At 55.0% G+C, this 17,834-nt stretch overlaps 2 protein-coding genes across 8 annotated transcripts in view; one reads left to right on the forward strand and one right to left on the reverse strand.

The window, feature by feature from the left end:
• Positions 1 to 17,834, forward strand: part of SMYD3 (SET and MYND domain containing 3) — a 796,483-nt gene that overhangs the window by 735,429 nt on the left and 43,220 nt on the right. The window lies entirely within an intron of this gene.
• The window catches only part of KIF26B (kinesin family member 26B), a 442,501-nt gene that overhangs the window by 12,894 nt on the left and 411,773 nt on the right, over positions 1 to 17,834 (reverse strand). For all 3 annotated transcript variants that reach the window (XM_072830252.1, XM_072830253.1, XM_072830255.1), the window contains 4 exons: positions 13,097 to 13,259; positions 8,757 to 12,141; positions 3,580 to 3,782; positions 2,909 to 3,059 (listed from right to left, as the gene is read on the reverse strand). In XM_072830252.1, the coding sequence (XP_072686353.1) occupies positions 2,909 to 3,059; positions 3,580 to 3,782; positions 8,757 to 12,141; positions 13,097 to 13,259 (3,902 nt within the window). The remainder of the gene's footprint in view (positions 1 to 2,908; positions 3,060 to 3,579; positions 3,783 to 8,756; positions 12,142 to 13,096; positions 13,260 to 17,834) is intronic.

Below are 17,834 nucleotides of genomic sequence, written 5' to 3' on the forward strand. Positions count from 1 at the left end.
CACTTTCTTATAATATATACAAAAATAAACTCAGAATGGATTAAGGACCTAAATGTAAGACCTGAAACCATAAAACTAGAAAAAAACAGGCAGTAATCTCTTGGACATTGGTCTTAGCAACATTTTTCTAGGTATGTCTCCTGAGGCAAGAGAAACAAAAGCAAAAATAAACTATTGGGACTTCACCAAAATAAAAAGCTTTTGCACAGTGAAGGAAACCATCAACAAAACAAAAAGGCAACCTACTGACTAGTATAAAATATTTGCAAACAATATATCTCATAAGGGGTTAGTATCCAAAGTATATAAGGAACTTATACAACTCAACACCAAAATCCACAAATAATCCAATCAAAAAATAAGCAGAGGACCAGAACATTTTTTCCAAAGAAGACATCAGATGGCCAACAAACACATGAAAAGATGCTCAACATCACTCATCATCAGGGAAATGCAAATCAAAGCCACAATGAGGTGTCACCTCACACCTGTCAGAATGACTATTATATACACAGTACCCACATGCACACACATGCGCACGCACACAACACAACAGAATATCATTCAGCCATAAAAAGATGAAGGTCTTTCCATCTGTAACAACATAGATGGACTCAGAGGGCATTATGCTAAGGGAAAAACAAATACAAATTTGATTTAACAAACAGAAAAACCAAAACAAACCCATAAATATAGAGAACAAACTGGTGGTTGTGAGAAGGGAGGGTGGCGGAGGGGTGGGCAGAGCAGGTGAAGGGGAGCGAGAGGCGCAGGCTCCCAGTTATGGAATGAGTAAGTCTTGGGGATGGAAGGCGCAGCGTGACATCAGGACTAAGAAAGAAAAATAAAAATGGAAGCCAGCACAGAGATTTCTAGGCCAATATTCAGCTTATCACCCACAGCCAGGGAATAGTCAGCGTGCGGCTTTACTGGGGATTTTTTTTTTTTTTTTTTGCTCATTCATGGTATCATTTCATCTTAAAGGAACAATCTGTGTTTCTCCTTTCATGGGGCCTTCTGTTCATTCCCTTTCTCAGCATCAAACCATCGCTGATTCTTGACATGTACAAAGGCAGGAAGGAAGCATCTACACATATGGGCCAATGTGTACGCTTGCTCCTGTCCCAGAAAAAACCCCGACTTTGTAAGATGAAGACCATTCTCGAGCATGCCTTAGGCATAAACAGCTCTTAAAAAAGAAGACTTGAATGCAAGCAGAACAAATGAAGGGGGACTGTCTGCCTGATGGGGCGCCCCTGGGGCCCTGAGGTGCCTGGAATTCATGAGCTAAGGAGACGGGTGTTCACAAGTGGGAGAGAAATGAGCACTGGGCCCCACATGTACGCCGTGGGCAGACAGCAGCTAATGTCCTCACTCACATCACCCCCTACCCCATGGTGCCTGGCATGACAACACCCCTGAGAGCGGGAGATTGTGTCTCCACCCATGTCTATAATGGAGGACCTAAGTCAGTGTGCTGTGGAAGCAGGCACGAGGAAATGGTCTCCTATTTGGTTCAACTCAGGAAACCAAGGCTCAGAGAGGTTAAGCGTCTTCCTCAAGATCCCACAGCTGGTATGTGGGCAAGCCAGCCTCCCGTCAGGTCTGCATGACTGTGCTCATCCCACACATGGTACAGCACGGTAGGATGCTTCACAGACTGATCACCGTGCTCTGTCCTCAGGTTGGTGCGCTGGATCCTCCTCACAAGGATCCAGTGGGGTGCTTGGGCCATGTCACTACCCCATTCTTACGGAAAAGAAACTACTTGGAAGCATGCTGCCTTTAGGGGTAGAGCACAGCTGGGAGGCTGGCGAGTCCTGTCCTGCGTACACCTGGTATTTCTCAAATCCGAGCCTGCAGACCCTGCCTACCACACTCTCCCTCCAGCCAGGGAACAAGGGGGAGAAGGTGATTGGCATGCAGGGACGGGTGAAGGGGTGAGGCGGGGAGTGGGGGGTGCTGGGAGGCTGGGGAGCGAGTGCAGGACAGGGAGGGAGAGGAATTTTAATGGCAGTCATGCATTTTATTCTATAGACTGAGTCTTCCAGCCTTGCGTCCCCTATCAATGAAATAGTCGGGACCTTTATTTTGTGGTAAATGGAATGGTTAGGAGCAAATAAATAGGAGACAATTGAATCTGTCAGAGAAAGCAAAATTGTTCTGAATTGTTACGAGATGGTTACTGTCATCCTAGGCTTTCTATTGAACAGAAATAACACAGTGAATGCTATTCTTTTCCATCAAAAATGTTTTTCCTGCTTTCTGGGTTCTTTGTGAGGCTTTTCTAGGATTGCACATTCCACCCTATTAGAAGCTCTATAAATTCTTGTGTATTTCAGGCTAGAAATGCAATGCGATCTTGTGGCCTAGGAGAAGATTTGTAATGCAGCTTCATGTCTGGGGAATCTTCTGCTGTATTTTGGGGGGTGGGGCAGTGTGGAATCTCATTTTCAGATGCTTGGGACTGAGACACATGAGGAAAATTCTTTCAAGAGCAACACTCGCTATCCCCATGCTGCCCCACCGCTCCCATCTTCCCTGCGGAGAGTGAGGCTGTGGGCTCGTGCTACTGTCTCTCTGATGGCATCCAGGGCCCTCAGATCCGGACACCATCTGCGCACACCTCACCCCGGGCTGTGTGCCAGGCCTGTTTAGCTGGCGAACCCGGCAGTCCCCACGATAGAAAGAAACCTGGGGGGATCCCTGGGTGGTGCAGCGGATTGGGCGCCTGCCTTTGGCCCAGGGCGCGATCCTGGAGACCCGGGATCGAATCCCACGTCGGGCTCCCGGTGCATGGAGCCTGCTTCTCCCTCTCCCTCTGCCTGTGTCTCTGCCTCTCTTTCTCTCTATGTGACTATCAAAAAAAAAAAAAAAAAAAAAAAAAAAAAGAAACCTGGGGCCTTACATTCGCTGAGCCACTTGTTGGGATCCAGCATCAGATACTGTTTGGTGATCTCCAGCTCCTTCATCAGCCACTCGTACTTGGCTCGGACCTCGGCGATTCTCTGCTGGCGATGCTCCAGAATTTTCAGTTTTGCATTGAAGCACGTGACCTCCTGGAAGGCAGAAGGGAAGGAATGGGGGTGCATGAGGAGGGGCAGAGCCCCAGCTCGGATCCACGCAGCCTCTCCTAAATGGGAATGCTCTGTGCAGTCAGCAACAAGGGGGCTGGCCCCCTGCTGGGGAGCTGGGGGGGACCTGGGCCCTCCCTGCCACGTTTCTGCCCTGCCAGAGTCAGCTCAGACAGCTGCAGGGCAGGATCATCACAGGCATTATTTCTTGAATTGAGGAGGTGGCTGGTGTCCCAAACTGGAGCCAGACAAGCCCTGAGGACCAGCAGTGCCCAGCCTCTGAGCCTCCTAGACACCCGGGGCGGAGACACGCAGAGCTCTCTGAAGTCCTGTGCAAATACCCTTTATCTGGGGCAGAGCCACCACCTCCCTCCCATGCCAGAAGCCCGCTGGGAAGTCTCCAAGGGTCTGAGGCGGCCTCTCGGGTCACTGCTCCAGCACCTGCTTGGGGCTGGGTGGTGGGCGGGGAGCAGTGGCTGCCATCATGGGGGGACAGATCTCTTACCTTGCTGTTGCCCCCTCGTCGCCGCTGCAGCCGTTCTACGTCATCAATTTCATAGACTTTAATCTCAAAAGGCTCCCCGAGGCCCCTCTGGGTGCTGCGCAAGGGGCCATCCACCCAGCGGACCCCGGTGCTGCTGGCAGGTTTTCTTACGGGGGATGGGGTGTCAAGGGACAGTGCCGGGATGAGCCTCCGTCTCTGAGAACCTGAGGAGGGAATGAAGCCCAAAGTTAATCCTTTTGAATCTCAATCTTTTAAATATACATATTGTTGGGTGTGAGTGGTTAGGCCCCTGACAGGCACCCCGGGATCTGCTGCAGGGGCTGAATGTCCTGCTGCCACCTCAACATCTACTCCTTTAATTTGGCACTTGGGCTTTACTTCCAGAAGCTCATGAACTCCCTGATTTACCTTTAGAGCCACCGCCAACCTCCACCCGTGAAACACACACATGTGCGCACACACATGCACCGGCACGCGCCCCAAACACATGGTCTAGAAATGTGAGCCATACTAGCCACACCCTCAGCATGAATACATGTTACAATGAAGTTAAAGAGGTATCTGTGTTAGGAAAAGGGGTCCTAGTGCTTGGTATTATAGTAATAGTTCTAGAAAACATTGTTTATTTGCTTATAGCCACACCACCACCATGATAAGCACTGATTACGTGCCAGACCCTATTTAGCATGCTTTACGTGTCATGATGGCCAGTGGGCTGTCCCTGATACCCATTCTCTTCTTTCTCAGTGAAGGGGACTGAGCAGGAGCAGGGCATAGAGCCCCCAGAATAGGGACCATCCCCCCCAGTAAAGGTGGCTTAAGCTCCCACCTGTGGGGTATCAGCAGAAATGCTGCAGGCAACGCTGGAACGTGTCCTTAAAGCTGGGGCTCTGTCCTACTCCTCCTGTCCCCTCTGTCCTGGATGAAATATGGGCCTGACACCTGCCTCATGAGGTGAAAACCATCAACAACAAAAAAAGACACATGGAGTCTGGACTTGAGGCACCTTCGAGAATTTTACATGACTGCCTACCCAGATCTTTCTTCTTTAAGGACTTCATTTTTCTAGAGCAGATTTAGGGTCACAGCTACATTGAGAGGAAGGGACAAAACGAGATGGTAACTGGTGACCCAGTGAGCAGTAGAAGGTGGGCAGAGCAAAGCAGGGCACTCTCAGCCCTGTTGAGGAGTAACTAGCCACAGATATTAGTGCAGCAGCTCTGCAAACTGAACCCGGTGCCCCACCACACAGTAGAGTTTGTTTGGCACCTGGAGAGGGGCAGGCGTTTGGTGCTTACATGGCCAAGGATATAGAAGATGGGCTCGGTGCTTAAAGCCCGGGTCACCAGCAGGGGGAAGTATGTCAAAAAGACCTTGGAGCTAACTGTAGGGCCACCTGCCAGCCAGCTGATTGGCCAACCAACCAGCCAATGACTCGATCAGTGGTGTCCAGTGGACACACAGTAACTGGTGCCAGTGTGGTGTGGGCACCTGGCAGGCCGGGCCCGGTGCAGAACTGGCCCAGCAGGAGCTCACATCCAGGCAGCTCAAGCCCTGGGTGCCTCCCAGAACCATCAGGCTCCCTGGCTTGGCCTCTCTTCGGGCAGGCCCTCCACTTCCCTCCCCGGCTTTCTATGGTCAGAACGAACTTCATTCAGATCAAAGTGCCAGTCTGGTTTTCAGATTTTCCCAGCTAGCCAGGGAGAAGGAGAGCAATGGGAGGAATTCGAGGGGGGAACACAGTAGGCATGGGGTGAAAGGTCAAGGACACAAGCAAGAAGATACTAAGTGTCTGGGGAGAGTCCACATGACACCTGATGAGTGATGCCAGAGGGCATCAGTGTAAGTCCTAGGACTCGGGGTGGGGCCACCGAGCAGAAAGGGCCTTCCCTGTTCACGTCCTTTTATCACTGAACGTGCCCTGGCCAGCACAGACCTCTGCTCCCCACCCAGGCTGGCTGTCACCACTCTAATTCACGGCCAGCGGCCGTGTTGCTGACCACAGAAGGCTGGCCATGTACTGTGGATGGATGAAAATCCATCAGTAAAAGCAACCACAGCCTTGCTCACCTTACCACACTCCTGATCAAGAATCTAGAATGACGCCCCACTGCCACTACAATTCGTATCGTAGCTGCAATGCATTGAAGGTGTAAGTCGGTCTGAGTTCTGTCTTCTATGGTCATTACATCCATCAAGAACACCCCCCTGGTGAATTAATCTCACCCTGTTGCCCAGTGTTTCCTGACAGACTCTTGTGGATCTGGGCCTCTCCCACGTCTAAATGGTTCCCACGCTCACACTGCACTACACCACTCCGGACTTGGCAGTATGCCTGGGTCACTGTTCTGTTCCATGCTTTTCGTACTCTGTCACCAACTAGATGACAAACCTCTTGTAGTGGCCTTGGCTTTGATGCTGCCTGCCCCTCGCCACCATGCCCGCACCTCACATGTCATTAAGTTTCAAAAGCACCGCAGAGGGGGACCTATCAAGATTTTGGAAAGGAAGTCCTATTATCACCAACATTCTTTATATCATCCGCATTGTCTCATATGACGTGAGCATTAGAGAGACCGTGCTGGTTCTCTACCAATCCCCTCGTTTTACTTTTATGTGAGCAAACTGAAGCCCTCAGAGGGTAGTTATTCCCTAAAGGCCACACAGCTCAAGACTCCAAGTCTCCTGCTCTCCAGCTCCGTCTTCTCACTGCAGTACACTCTGGCCAAGCCCATGCATTTTCCACCAACATGGATCTCCAGGAATGGGACCAAGAGGGTGACCTTAATGACATTTGGTTGTTTCTCATACGGCATGCATTACAAGGCACTCTGAGAGCTCAAGACTATCATCCACCTGATAGATTTCTAGTTCATTTTTCAACCAAAGTATTAAAAATTTTCCAAATTCAAAAGCAATCTCCGATAAAAGATAACTGCCTGTCTCCTCTGCAGTTTCAAACATCTCCAGTAATGGTATAATCCAGCCATCTAGCTAGGAATTTCCTTTGAGGAGTTTTATGGCTTCTCTTAAAGAAGTGGCATTTGATTTATGCTGATCATTTTGACAGCCAGCATTTCTCTTAATAATAACCATAAAGAAGCGACACAAGGTCATCTAACCTGAAAGGCGCATACCTCCACGGCCACATCCATTGCGAGGCTGATCTCTGCCAGCTGCTTGCAGAAGGCTGATGCTGCTCCTGGCACCCATTTCTGGCCCCCAGCCTGGAGCTCTGATTCTATACCGTGTCCTCCAATAGTCTAACCTAACAGGAGAGCCTCGAGGATGGCCCTTATGAAAGGAGGTAGTGCCAGGCAAGGGTAGGTAGAGAACCTGCGGTCCACGGTCTGAGCAGCTGTTTTTACAGAGCTCTTTACCCCAGCACAATGGCCAAACCAAAAACCACAGGTCTTGAAGAAAGAGTAAAAGAGATTTAAAGAACAAAATGGACTGGTAGGCACGAAGCCCTAGATACGAGTTTGTGGGAAAACATTCTAACGGTCGGCTGCCGTGAGCACACCGTGTCACGCCGTGACATCACACCAATCTGGATTCCGAAGAACTGACAGTGGGTAGACCATAGTAAGGAGGTTTATCGCCCAGGTACTGGAAGGGCCAGCAGATCCACCACCCCTGTCCCCGAAACAGAGACTCTGGCTCAGATGAACTTTCTTGTTATTCTTAGTGACTGGTATCAATACGTTTTAATGCCCTTGGCCCTGAAACAGGGCACAACAGCTGTCACATTATAGTCCATGGCTTTTCATTCTACACTCGTCTTACCCGGGCACCGCTCCCAGGTCCTTCCTTGATGGGGCTGTGAGGGCTGAGGGCCTGGTGTGGGGTTCTTCCAAAGTGGGTCAAAGCCTGAAGCACACACCCCCTGGGAGGTCAAGTTGGCCCATGGCCATGACTCCTGAACATGCTTGGAGTATAACTCACTCCCATGCTTTGTGGCCAATGCAGGGGGGTGGGGGGGGGAGATGGGAAGGTGGGAGAGCTACAGCCTAGCATCTAGAATTATGAAGCTGACTTCTTTGATTTGAGGCAAACGGTTTATGATGTGCATTACATTGGGCTGGAACATTCCAGAGCTTGTGCTTGCCTATATTGGGAAAACAGGGAAAAGCAACCCTGTGGCTGAGAGAAAAAGCCTGTGGGGCAGTTGCCAGAGCAGCTGCAGGAAAGGGGAGAACCCCCACGTTTGGAGGACTCATCCCATCTTTTAATTCCTGATGTGTAGGTAGCACCACTGTTCCATAGGGTAGTGGTTTCTGAGGGCTCCACGGAAGGGCCACAGGACAGTGAAGGCCAGGTTGGGGGGCAAGAGGGCAGGACCCCACACCACCCTCACTTCGGCCAAAGGACAGACCGCACCTGGGCTCTGTGGGAGACGGCCTCATTAAGAAATGTGTCCTTATGCTCAGGGACAAGGAGGGGAAATTTCTGTGAAGAGCAGAGATGAATTTGGGAGAATTTTTTCAATAGCTCACATTGTCCTCCTTCCTTCTGTCTGTCTGGGCCTCTAATTTGTTGCCCGTTCACCTCACCTGACCCATGGCTACCAGGGCCACCAGCTCTGGCCTGGATCCTCTTCTCACCCATCATGACTTCTTGTCCCTTGTCACCCCAAACTCCAATTCATATGTCAGTGGCCTTTATCACCATATTGTAACTTCTGGACTATTTACATATCTTTTGACAGGAGATTCCTGGAGATGGCAATCCCGGAGATATTTTCTGGTAGTGAGCATCTGGGGCACCAGGGTGCTTGGGTGTGCCACCGTAGGGCGCTGTGTGTGTCATGCTAGCGCACGGTGTCACCCTGGGGCACTGTGTGCGTGGGTGGAGGCTGGGGCACACTGCAGGCCCCACGGGAAGGCATACTCACCTGTCCCCCAGGCTGCCTGGGGCCAGGGGGCAGGCAGGGCTTCCCGTGGCACCACCCGCGAGACCAGTGTGCTCTGCCCTGCTCCGAGGGGATGAAGCCGCGGGGTCTCAGGGCCACCAGCCCCGCATTTTGGCATCTGCAGCCACCAGGCCACAATCTGGAGACAGCGACCCGACTCCTCCGAAAGCTCTAGGGCCTGGTTGCGTGGACGCCTCCTGCAGGGGGGCGCGCCCACGTGGGGCGGGGGGCGGGGTGGGGGGGTGACGCCCGCGCCCGCGCCTACCTGAGTTGGAGCGCTTCTTCGGGGCCTTGAGGCTGCGGCAGCGGCCGCCCACGGAGCTGCTGTTGTCGCTGGTGGAGTCGTGCGCGGACGAGGCGCTGCCGGTGGCCTCGCTGTCGCGGAGCACGCTCTCGTAGCCGCTGCTGCCGCCGCTGTGGTAGAACAAGGCCGTCTTGCCCATGGCCGGCGGCAGCTCGCCGCTCAGCACGCTGCTGTTGTCGCTGCCGTGGCCGCTGCTGCAGCGGTGCGGCCGGCGCGGCGGGGTGACCTTGCTGTAGGGGGAGGGCAGGGGGGGCGCGGCCGGCCGCTCCTCGCCCGCCGCCCCCGCGCGCCCCTCGGCGCCCCGCGCGCCCGCGCCGCCCTGCAGCAGCTCGGAGATGCGCCCGTTGACGGCGCGCGGGGGCGGCTTGCACGCGGGCCCGGCGCCCCGGCTGCGGCTCAGCGACTGCGTGGACCAGGACGTGGGCTTGGCCGCCAGGCCCGGGCTCTGGCCCACCGCCTGCGGCAGGGACTTGGTGGAGAAGCTGAGCGTCTTGGTGGTGGCGGCGGCCAGGCTGCGCGCCTTGGGGCTGGCCAGCAGGAGCTTGCTCACGGCCGAGACCTTGCAGGCGCCGGCCTTGGGGGACGCGGGGCCGGGGGCGGGGGCGGCGGCGGCGGCGGCCTGCGCGGGGCCCGGGGCGGTGGGCGAGGCTCCGGCGCCGCGGCCCGGGCTCCGGCCGGCGCGGGGCATCGTGCTGTCCTTGCCCGCGTGCGCCCGCCAGCCGCCGGCGCCCAGGCTCTCGGCCCGCTCCAGCGACAGGCACTCGTAGTGGCTGCCGGCGGCGCGGCCCAGGGAGTTGGTCCTGCTGGCCAGCTGCTCCAGCTTGGCGCTGAAGAGCCTGCTGCTGCTGGCGGCCTCCTTCGCCTTGCCGCCCGCCTCGTCGGCCTGCGGGCCCGCCGAGGGCGCCGGGGGGTGCGACGGGCTGCCCGCGCCGCTGCTGCAGGTGCTGTGCTGGGGGCTGGCCCGATTCTTCTGGTCCAGGCTGGACTTGCGGACCGGCGGCAGGGGGGGCGTCCCTTTGGGCCGAGCCAGGACGCCGTGCTTGGGCGACGCCACCTTCCTCTCCAGGGTCGCCTTGCAGGGCGCCGTGCCCAGCCCATTGCTCTCCGCCGGGCAGTGGTAGAACAGGCTGCCCAGCTCCTCCTGCCTGCTGGCTTTCTGGAAAGCCCTGGGCAGGCTGCTGGACTTCAGGCTCCTGTTGGCGTGCACGGGGCTCTGGGCAGCCACACCAGGCAGGGCCATCTCGCAGCCATCCACGACCCTCCTGAAGGTGTCGCTCCCAGGGGAGGCGGACACCTCCCCGCTGCTGCTGCTCAGCCTGTCCCCAGGGCTAGCCTTCCTGTCCTGTTCTGCCCTGGCCTCGGGCTTCGGGGGGCCTGTCGCGGCCTCACACCCAGTCCCCTCTTCACCAGGATAGGCGCTCTCCTTTTTTACCTCCTCTTCTCGTTTTAGCCAAGGGTCCTCAAATTTCATCTCTGTCTTTGCCCCGCCCATCTCTCTGCCGTCCTGGGACTGGGTGGCTCTGGGCACCGAGCTGACGGCGGGGCCGTCAGACGCCTCAGACTCCTGGACGGGCCGGGGGCCCATGGCTATGCAGGGGTAGACCGTAATGTTGGTCTTCATGGGGATGTAGCCTTCGCAGCTGCCCAGATCGGCCGTGTTGGAGATGGTGACCATGGCCTTGCCCAGTGTGGATATCTTGCAGCCCTTGATGGGGGTCGCCTTGTTGAAAGGGTCTTCACCCACATCAGACAAGATGAGCAAGTTGTCGGGGCCCGCCTTGGGCTTCTCTCGGCACACCACGGCGCTGTTCTGGATGCTGCCAATGAGCTCCGAGGCCGGAGGCTCCGCCATGGCCTCCCCGTGCCCGAAGCACGTCTGCGCTATGAAACTGTGGCAGGACTGCTCGCCGTCGCTGCCGGCGCTCATCTCGCTCAGCCAGGAGCTGATGGAGGAACGTCGGCTCCCGGCCTCGCCGGCCTTCTCGTCCAGGGCCAGCTTCGGGAGGGGCAGGAACTGCGTGATGCTGACCTCAGAGACAGGCGCCACGCTGGAGTAGCACTCCAGGTCCTCGCTGATGCTGCCGATGATGCTGACGGGCCGGGAGCCCGAGGCCAGGGCCTGCACGGAGCAGTCGCTGTTGAAGCTGATGATGCTGGTGGGGCGGCCGCCGTCCAGGACCCCGCTGATGGTCAGCTCCTCCACCAGCGTGAACACCAGCTCATCCTCGCCGTTCAGCTCCAGCGGCTGCTGCACGGTCACCATGGTGGTGCTCAGGATCTCCTTCTTAGAATCTGGAGAAGCTGCTGCCTGGGGCTCGTCATCACCGGGGCTCTCGGGGAACCCTTCACTCCCAGCGGACATGGATTTCTTCAAAACCTGGGGGCTCATTCCAACTGGGGGGGTGCGTACCTCGGGCTGCAGCAGGGACTCACTAGATACCATGCCGGAATCCTTGCTCAATGGAGGCAGGGGGGCGGGAGAAGGCAGGACACCCTTCTGGGTGTAGACTTTGCATCTCTGAGAGGGAGAGCTGGCCGGCTTGTACTCTGAGGTCTTGGACAGGCTGGCGATGCCCAGCCGCGGGGAGCCCATGGGCCGGGGCTTGCCTTCCACAAAGCCACAGGAGTTCAGGCTTTCCCGGCTGCTCTGGAGGCTGGAGGCGCTGTGCTGGCTGCTGCTGCCCGGGATGCTCCTCGGCGAGGCAGGGGTGGGGCTGCTGGGCAGCGCCGGGCCAGGGCCTGGGACGGGCGAGTGATTTCTCTGCATCTTGGAGGCAGGAGGGTCAGTGCCTTCTCTGTCAGTCGACTGGCCGTCAGACCCGCTATCTTCCCTATCAGACTCACAGAGTGGGTTTGTCCCGGCCCCCTGGCTTAACAGGGGACACTTGCTTGCCTGCTCCGCCCCAAACTGGGCAGGCAGCTCTTCGAAAGGAAACTGACTGGGCTCTTCGCTGCCATCAATGCAGCCCAGCCTCTCCTGCAGCTCAGCAAACGTGTTACACTTCAAACAGTCCCTCTCTGAGTGGCTGGCCGCGGCCCCTCCGGCCTCCACAGGCCGGCTATCACCCCTGGCCTTCTGTAGGGCTGGCACGATGGGGACGAAGTCAGGGGGGCCCTCGTTGTCCGTGAGCTCCTTGTCAGAGAGAGCCGTGCCATTGGGCCCGATGTAGATGACTGTGTCGCAGGACTGCTCGCTGCTGGAGGAGTAGTCAGGGTCGCTGGACAGCTGAGGGATGGGGAAATCGGGGTCCACCGAGGCCCTGGCCTGGAAGGGTCTCAGCTGGGTGGGCCTGCGCATCCTGCCTTCTTCGCAGGAGCTCTCGCCCCCGGAGGAGCTCGATGTGTACTGTGGGTGAGAGGAGGGAAGTCAACAGGGACAGCTCTCCCAAGCCAGCCCCCACCTTCATGAGCCCACAGCTGACTCCACACAGGTTCCCCCCAACCCCATCCTGGGGCTAGCCAGGTTGGCCTCCCTGCACTGGGCCATTTCTCATGATGTGCCTGAGCGGCACCCCCAGCCTGGCACATCATGGCCTCTTGTGGGAAGAACAGCCCCTGTGTGGCACGTCAGGGCACAGAGAAGGAGGTGACCAGCCCAGGCAATGTCTGACCTCCCAAGGGCTAAGGAGTCACTCCCTTGGCACCCTCCTTCCTCTCCAAAAAACAGACACAAAAGGAGAGGGGGAAAAAGCTTCCCACTTTACAAGCTGGCCCACGACCACAATCGTGGTGGCTTTCTGGCACATTCTTGTCACACCACCATTGTCCAGGCTTGCCTCTGCCTGAGAACGCTAGCAGACCCTGCGCATCAACCAGAAACCACTGAGTTAACGTGGCAAAACCCAGGAGCCTGGGAAGGATTCCTGGAAAGGCAAGGAAAGTAGGGCCATGCGAGCAAGGAGCTAACAACCCTCTTTGGGCTCAACCACTCAAAGGACATGGTCTCGACCTTCATGGGACCAAGGCAGGGAGAGAGAGAAACAGTATTTCTCATCCCTCCCCAGTGTTTCATCCCAAAGTAGCAGTGGCCCATCTGAACTACCTCGAGGTAGGGCCAGCGCTCCCCAGTAGGGGCCTGGGAGGGATGACTGGCAGCTGTGGTGGAGAAAGGGCTTTGTGGGCCTGAGGGTTTTCCTACCCTGAATGGTTGCCGGGCAGCATGGGCAGCACGGGCAGCAGTGCACACCCCTATCCCTGGAGCTCGGGGATCAGAAATACTGACCCGGTTCCCTCGGACTCCACTCCGGGGTCGGACTCCTCAAGGGCCTTCATCCACTGCAGCCCCCCGGGGAGCGCCTTACCTTTGTTTTCTTTTTCTTCATCCTCAAGACCCTTGAGGCGATCTGGATGGTGGACAGGGTTTCAGCGTAGTTGCCAGCGGCGGCCGAGATGTGCGCGATCATGGTGGTCCGGCAGTTCATGTTCCCCAGGGACTCCCGCAGCAGCATGGTCAGCTTGCTCTCTCTGCCACGCAAAGTGAATTAAGGCTGCATTAGTGGGCCATGCTTCACTTTGACTGTCAGGGTAGGACTTCAGGCCTCTACGTGACTCTTTTTGTTGGGGGCAGTGGCGATTTTTTTCCCTTTTTTTAAAAAAAAAAATGGCATACTAATGAGCATCATTTTCTAGCATGGGGCTATTTGTAGTTGGCAGCTGAGCAAGTGCTTCTAACCCCAGGGATGGACTCCATGCAAAACACCTCCCTTGGCACTGCTGTCCTGCGGTCAGAGGTAATCCTGTGCATCTGTGTCCGCACACAGGACACTGCCCCTGATGGGACCTGGGGATAGAAGTGAGAGGAAGGAGCAGGATAGAGCGGCTCTGGGCATGGCTCTTCTCTGCAGGTGTCCACATGCCAGGGGTCCCTGCAAGGGAAAGCAGCCTACCAGCCACAAACTCGTATGGAAGATCTGTGTGTTTGTAACATATGCGGTTTGCACGAAGTTGCAAGAGCTTTGTTACCATTGTCTCTTACTCTTGTATTTGCACACAGCAGGAATGGAGGAGAAGCTGTTTCATTTCCTGATTACAAGCGCGGGGTGGGGGGGACGGGGGTGCAGACATAGGCCCAAGTACTCAGCAGGAACTCAGAACTTTCTAGAAAGTGCTCCTCTGGGGACTTTGCAGGTACTGTGTGGGGCCAGGGCCCTGAGTGGTGATGAGGCCTGGGAGTTCAGAGATGGTGTTTCCAGGCTCTTCAAAAACTGATCTGGAGCAGTGGCTCATGTTTTTCCATTCCTACTCTTGTCCTAACCTTCTCCCTGCCTTGCTCTTAAAAGTCTTCTGCTTACGTCATCATCAGCTCTCATCCCCTCAGCCGCTGTCAGATGTTATTTCGGCTCCAGAGCCTTCCTTCCCTGATCCCAAGGGCAGAGGCAGGCTCTGTGTTTCCCCAGGCCCCGTGTACTTAGCTCTGTATCATGTTTGTGATGCCAGGTGCAGAGGGCCAGCCCTCACATCCCTGTCCCCGCCGGGCTGTCCGCCAGCCACCCCTGCAGAGCTGGTGCGGGGGGGGGGGGGGGTGCTGTCCAGTTCGGCAGAGCCGGTGTGAGAGGAAGGCTGCTGTCAGTGGAGACGAGGCCTTAAAAGCAGGGGAACCATTTCACACGTGACCTACATCTGGCCTTCAGGGAGCAAGGCCATGGTATACGAACCATCATTTGCCTTTCCACCTGGAACCAATTAGGGTGTCAGATCAGGACATGGGGTTCACTGTGGCTGAGTCCAGGGCAGTTTAAAAAACACATCAGGGTTTCCCTTCAAGCAAAACAGTCAGTGGTCACAGTCATGGAAGGACAGTGTTACGGACTGAGCAGATTCCTCAAACTTGTAGTTTGAAACCTAACCCCCAAAGTGATGCCATTAGGAGGTGGGGCCCTCCGGGAGGCATCTACTCCTGAGAGTGGCGCCCTCGTGACTGGGAATCGGGCTCTAATAAATAGAGGAGCTTGCTGGAGCTTCCTGGCCCCTTCTGGCATATGAGGCTGTTGCAAGAAGGCGGCTGTTCACCAGACACCAGCTCTGCCGGTACCTTATTGGACTTCCAGCCTTGAGAACGGAGAGAAATGTCAGCATCTCCCCACCTCCCGCCCCGTCTGTGGTATTCTGTTATAACAGCCTTAATGGATAGACAGGTAAGTGGAGTGTGCAGGAGGATCTAGGCCCAGCTGTAAACATGTAACATCCTTCACAATGTTTCCAGCAGGTGCATTAGGGACGCTCCTGGAGCTGATGGCCAGGCAGGAAGTCAGGTCCCATCCCCGGCAGACACACTTAGCTGGGACACTGCACCCGGATGGGGCTGGGGCTTCGTCTTCCCCATGTCTTCAAGGAGAAGACAGATCCCATTGGGGGAAGCTGTCATCATCTCAGTCCATCCTTACCGTTCTTGGGGGTTGTGTTCTTTCAAGTCCCTGTGCATAGTGAGGCAGTGAACACCGCCAGGGAGAGTACCCAGCAACGAATCAGTACGTAACCTTGTTCCATGTGTTCCTGTTTAAAGACACCCAATTGAGTACACCTTTCATACAAGTAATGAATGATATGCACTATTTCTTTACAATAAAACACTAGCTGAGAAGAGTTTAACGTTTTCTCATTCTGGGTAACAGGAACATAAATTTTTTTGGCTTTCAGCCTCACAATATTATCCACTGTGCTTTTCTATAAAGAATTTTATCAAAATAAGAAAGTCCTCTTATAGACCCACAAATATAGCTAGTTTTTCCTCCACAGCTTTGTCATGCACTTCAGATGTGACTTTATATACTTTCTGGAGCAGCCTGATGTATAGATCACTGAATCCACTCTTCCTTTTTCTGGATGAACCGTACTGTTGATTCATGAACACTGAACTCATGCCCACAGCACTATCACTCACACCTGAACGAAGCTTCTCTAGCACAAGTAACTTCTCCATAAGGCACATCACAGCCTTCTTGCACCAAGGAACACCAGACACCCCCACCGCACTGGGGGGCCACTGTAAACAGTGAAACCACCAACACAATCACACGAATACAAACAACACGGCCCTTGTTTACAGGGAGAGAGGCAGAGCGCGGGCTTGCCCCACCTCCTGGGGAACTGGCGCATCAGCCACTCAAGGTTTGGCCACCATGCACGTCTGCACATGACAGCAAAACATAATTCGCGAATATGGAATCTGTGGGGGACGAGGTCGACGGTGCTACCAAGTCCCTAATGAACACGCGTGTTAGTCAGGGGCACACTGCTGAGGGCACACTCTGCTCACTGCTCCATGTAAGTCCTCAGGGCAAAGGAGCCGGAATAAACAGAACGTTGTTACACCGACTGTTTGCCCTGTGCCTTTCCACATGATTCCCCATTCATGAGTCAATCATAGGACGGGTTTTTTTCCCCCCAAGTCCACATCGTTGGAAGAAGCCAGGGCATGTGTGTTGCTTGGCAACCAGCATTTTAGCTCTGCTCGAGGAAAGCCAGTAAAACCACGAGCAAGACTGTCTCACATGGGCCTCTCTAGACCCCCAAATGTATCCTTATGGGAATGAAAAATGGTGGCTATAAAGCTTTGGGTTTTTTTTCCACTCCGTGATGATCTTTTAACTTGGAACAAAGACAGTTAAGTTGGGGCTGGAAGGTGAAAGAAGGGGCACGGTACTAACGGCTGAAAAACTGTAGATTTCACTCAGTGTCTTTGGTAGGAAAATAAAAATTCAATAGAGTTTCTAGGGCAAAAGTCCCAGAGATCTGGTCTGAGCCTTTGCATCCAGGCTGAGGCAAGATGAAGAGAAACAACAGGTGTGAAGCTAGCAGCCCCAGAATGCCAGAGCCGGGCTGGGTGAGGGATTCAGGGACTCGGGGGCCATGTGGGAGGGGTCCTGGCTGTGCAAGACAGTGGGGCAGGAGGGGACCAGTGACAGCAGAGCCAACTGGAGTCCTGAGGAAGAGCTGTCCCACTCTTAGAAACAGCCGTGTTCTATGCACACATATTTCCACCTCCCTCCCACCCCAAATGGCATACATCTTTTAGGTTTTTGGAAAAAATGTCTTGCTTCTTAAAACAAGCCAACTTTTTATTAGGCACAGCAAGAAGATACAAAAAGAGCGGGATTGTGAACAAATTTTAATAGTAATAATGCTGAGAGAGCATGATGAGCATGTACATGGGCTGACAAACCAGGGCCTACGGGTCAAACCCAGCCCACCACCTGTTTTTATAAATAAAGTTTTATTGGAACACAGCCATGCCTATTCACATGTCGGTTCTGGCTGCTTTGGTGCTACCGCAGCAGACCTGAGTGGTTGCCTCAGAGCCTGTGTGGCCCATAAAGCCACAGATGTTCACGATCTGGTCCTTTACCCAGGGCGGGGGGGGGGCGGGGCAGGCCGTACTCCGATCCGGCTACCCAGCAAGGCACACACAGGTAAACACACATTACAACATCATGTGTTAAAGCCAACGGTACAACCTCTAACACTGCAGGTGATCAGGAAAGACCCCTCCGAGGTCGAGGGCTGTCCCATCGTCACTGTAACTCCCTGATTGCTAGCAACACCCACAGCTCCATGGCGACAGCAGTCTGTCTCCTGGGCTGGGATTCTCCTTCATGACAGACATTTATTTGCCCAAAACACCCCGCAAAATTCTGAATCCCTTCTGAAGGGTGGTTTGGTATCTGCAGCATGTTGTTTGGGGGCCCTGGGGGAGGTAGCCCTCCCAGAGCATCCCAGCTGGTGAGAGGTTTGGGGCTCCTGCTACAGCTACACTGTGGTGCCAGCCAGGTCATTTCATGGGAAAAAGGTCTTTCCTTTCATGAGCAATGTGAAGTTTCCAGAAAGCTGGTGATAGACCCCTGGAGGTACAAAGTGGGACATCTGTGAACTGTGTCCTTCTGAAGGAGACCGAGGTGGTGAGCTCTGAATCGCCACATCAGGCAACTTGCCCATGGCCCCATGGGACTCCCTTCAGCCCTGCTCCTCACAAGCTGGACTGTGGATGTGCATCAGAATACATGTGGGCCCACTTCAGTACAAACACAATGATGGCTAAGAACA

This window comes from Canis lupus, chromosome 6, assembly GCF_048164855.1.
Source record: "Canis lupus baileyi chromosome 6, mCanLup2.hap1, whole genome shotgun sequence".
In the NCBI taxonomy this organism is placed as follows: Eukaryota; Metazoa; Chordata; class Mammalia; order Carnivora; family Canidae; genus Canis; species Canis lupus.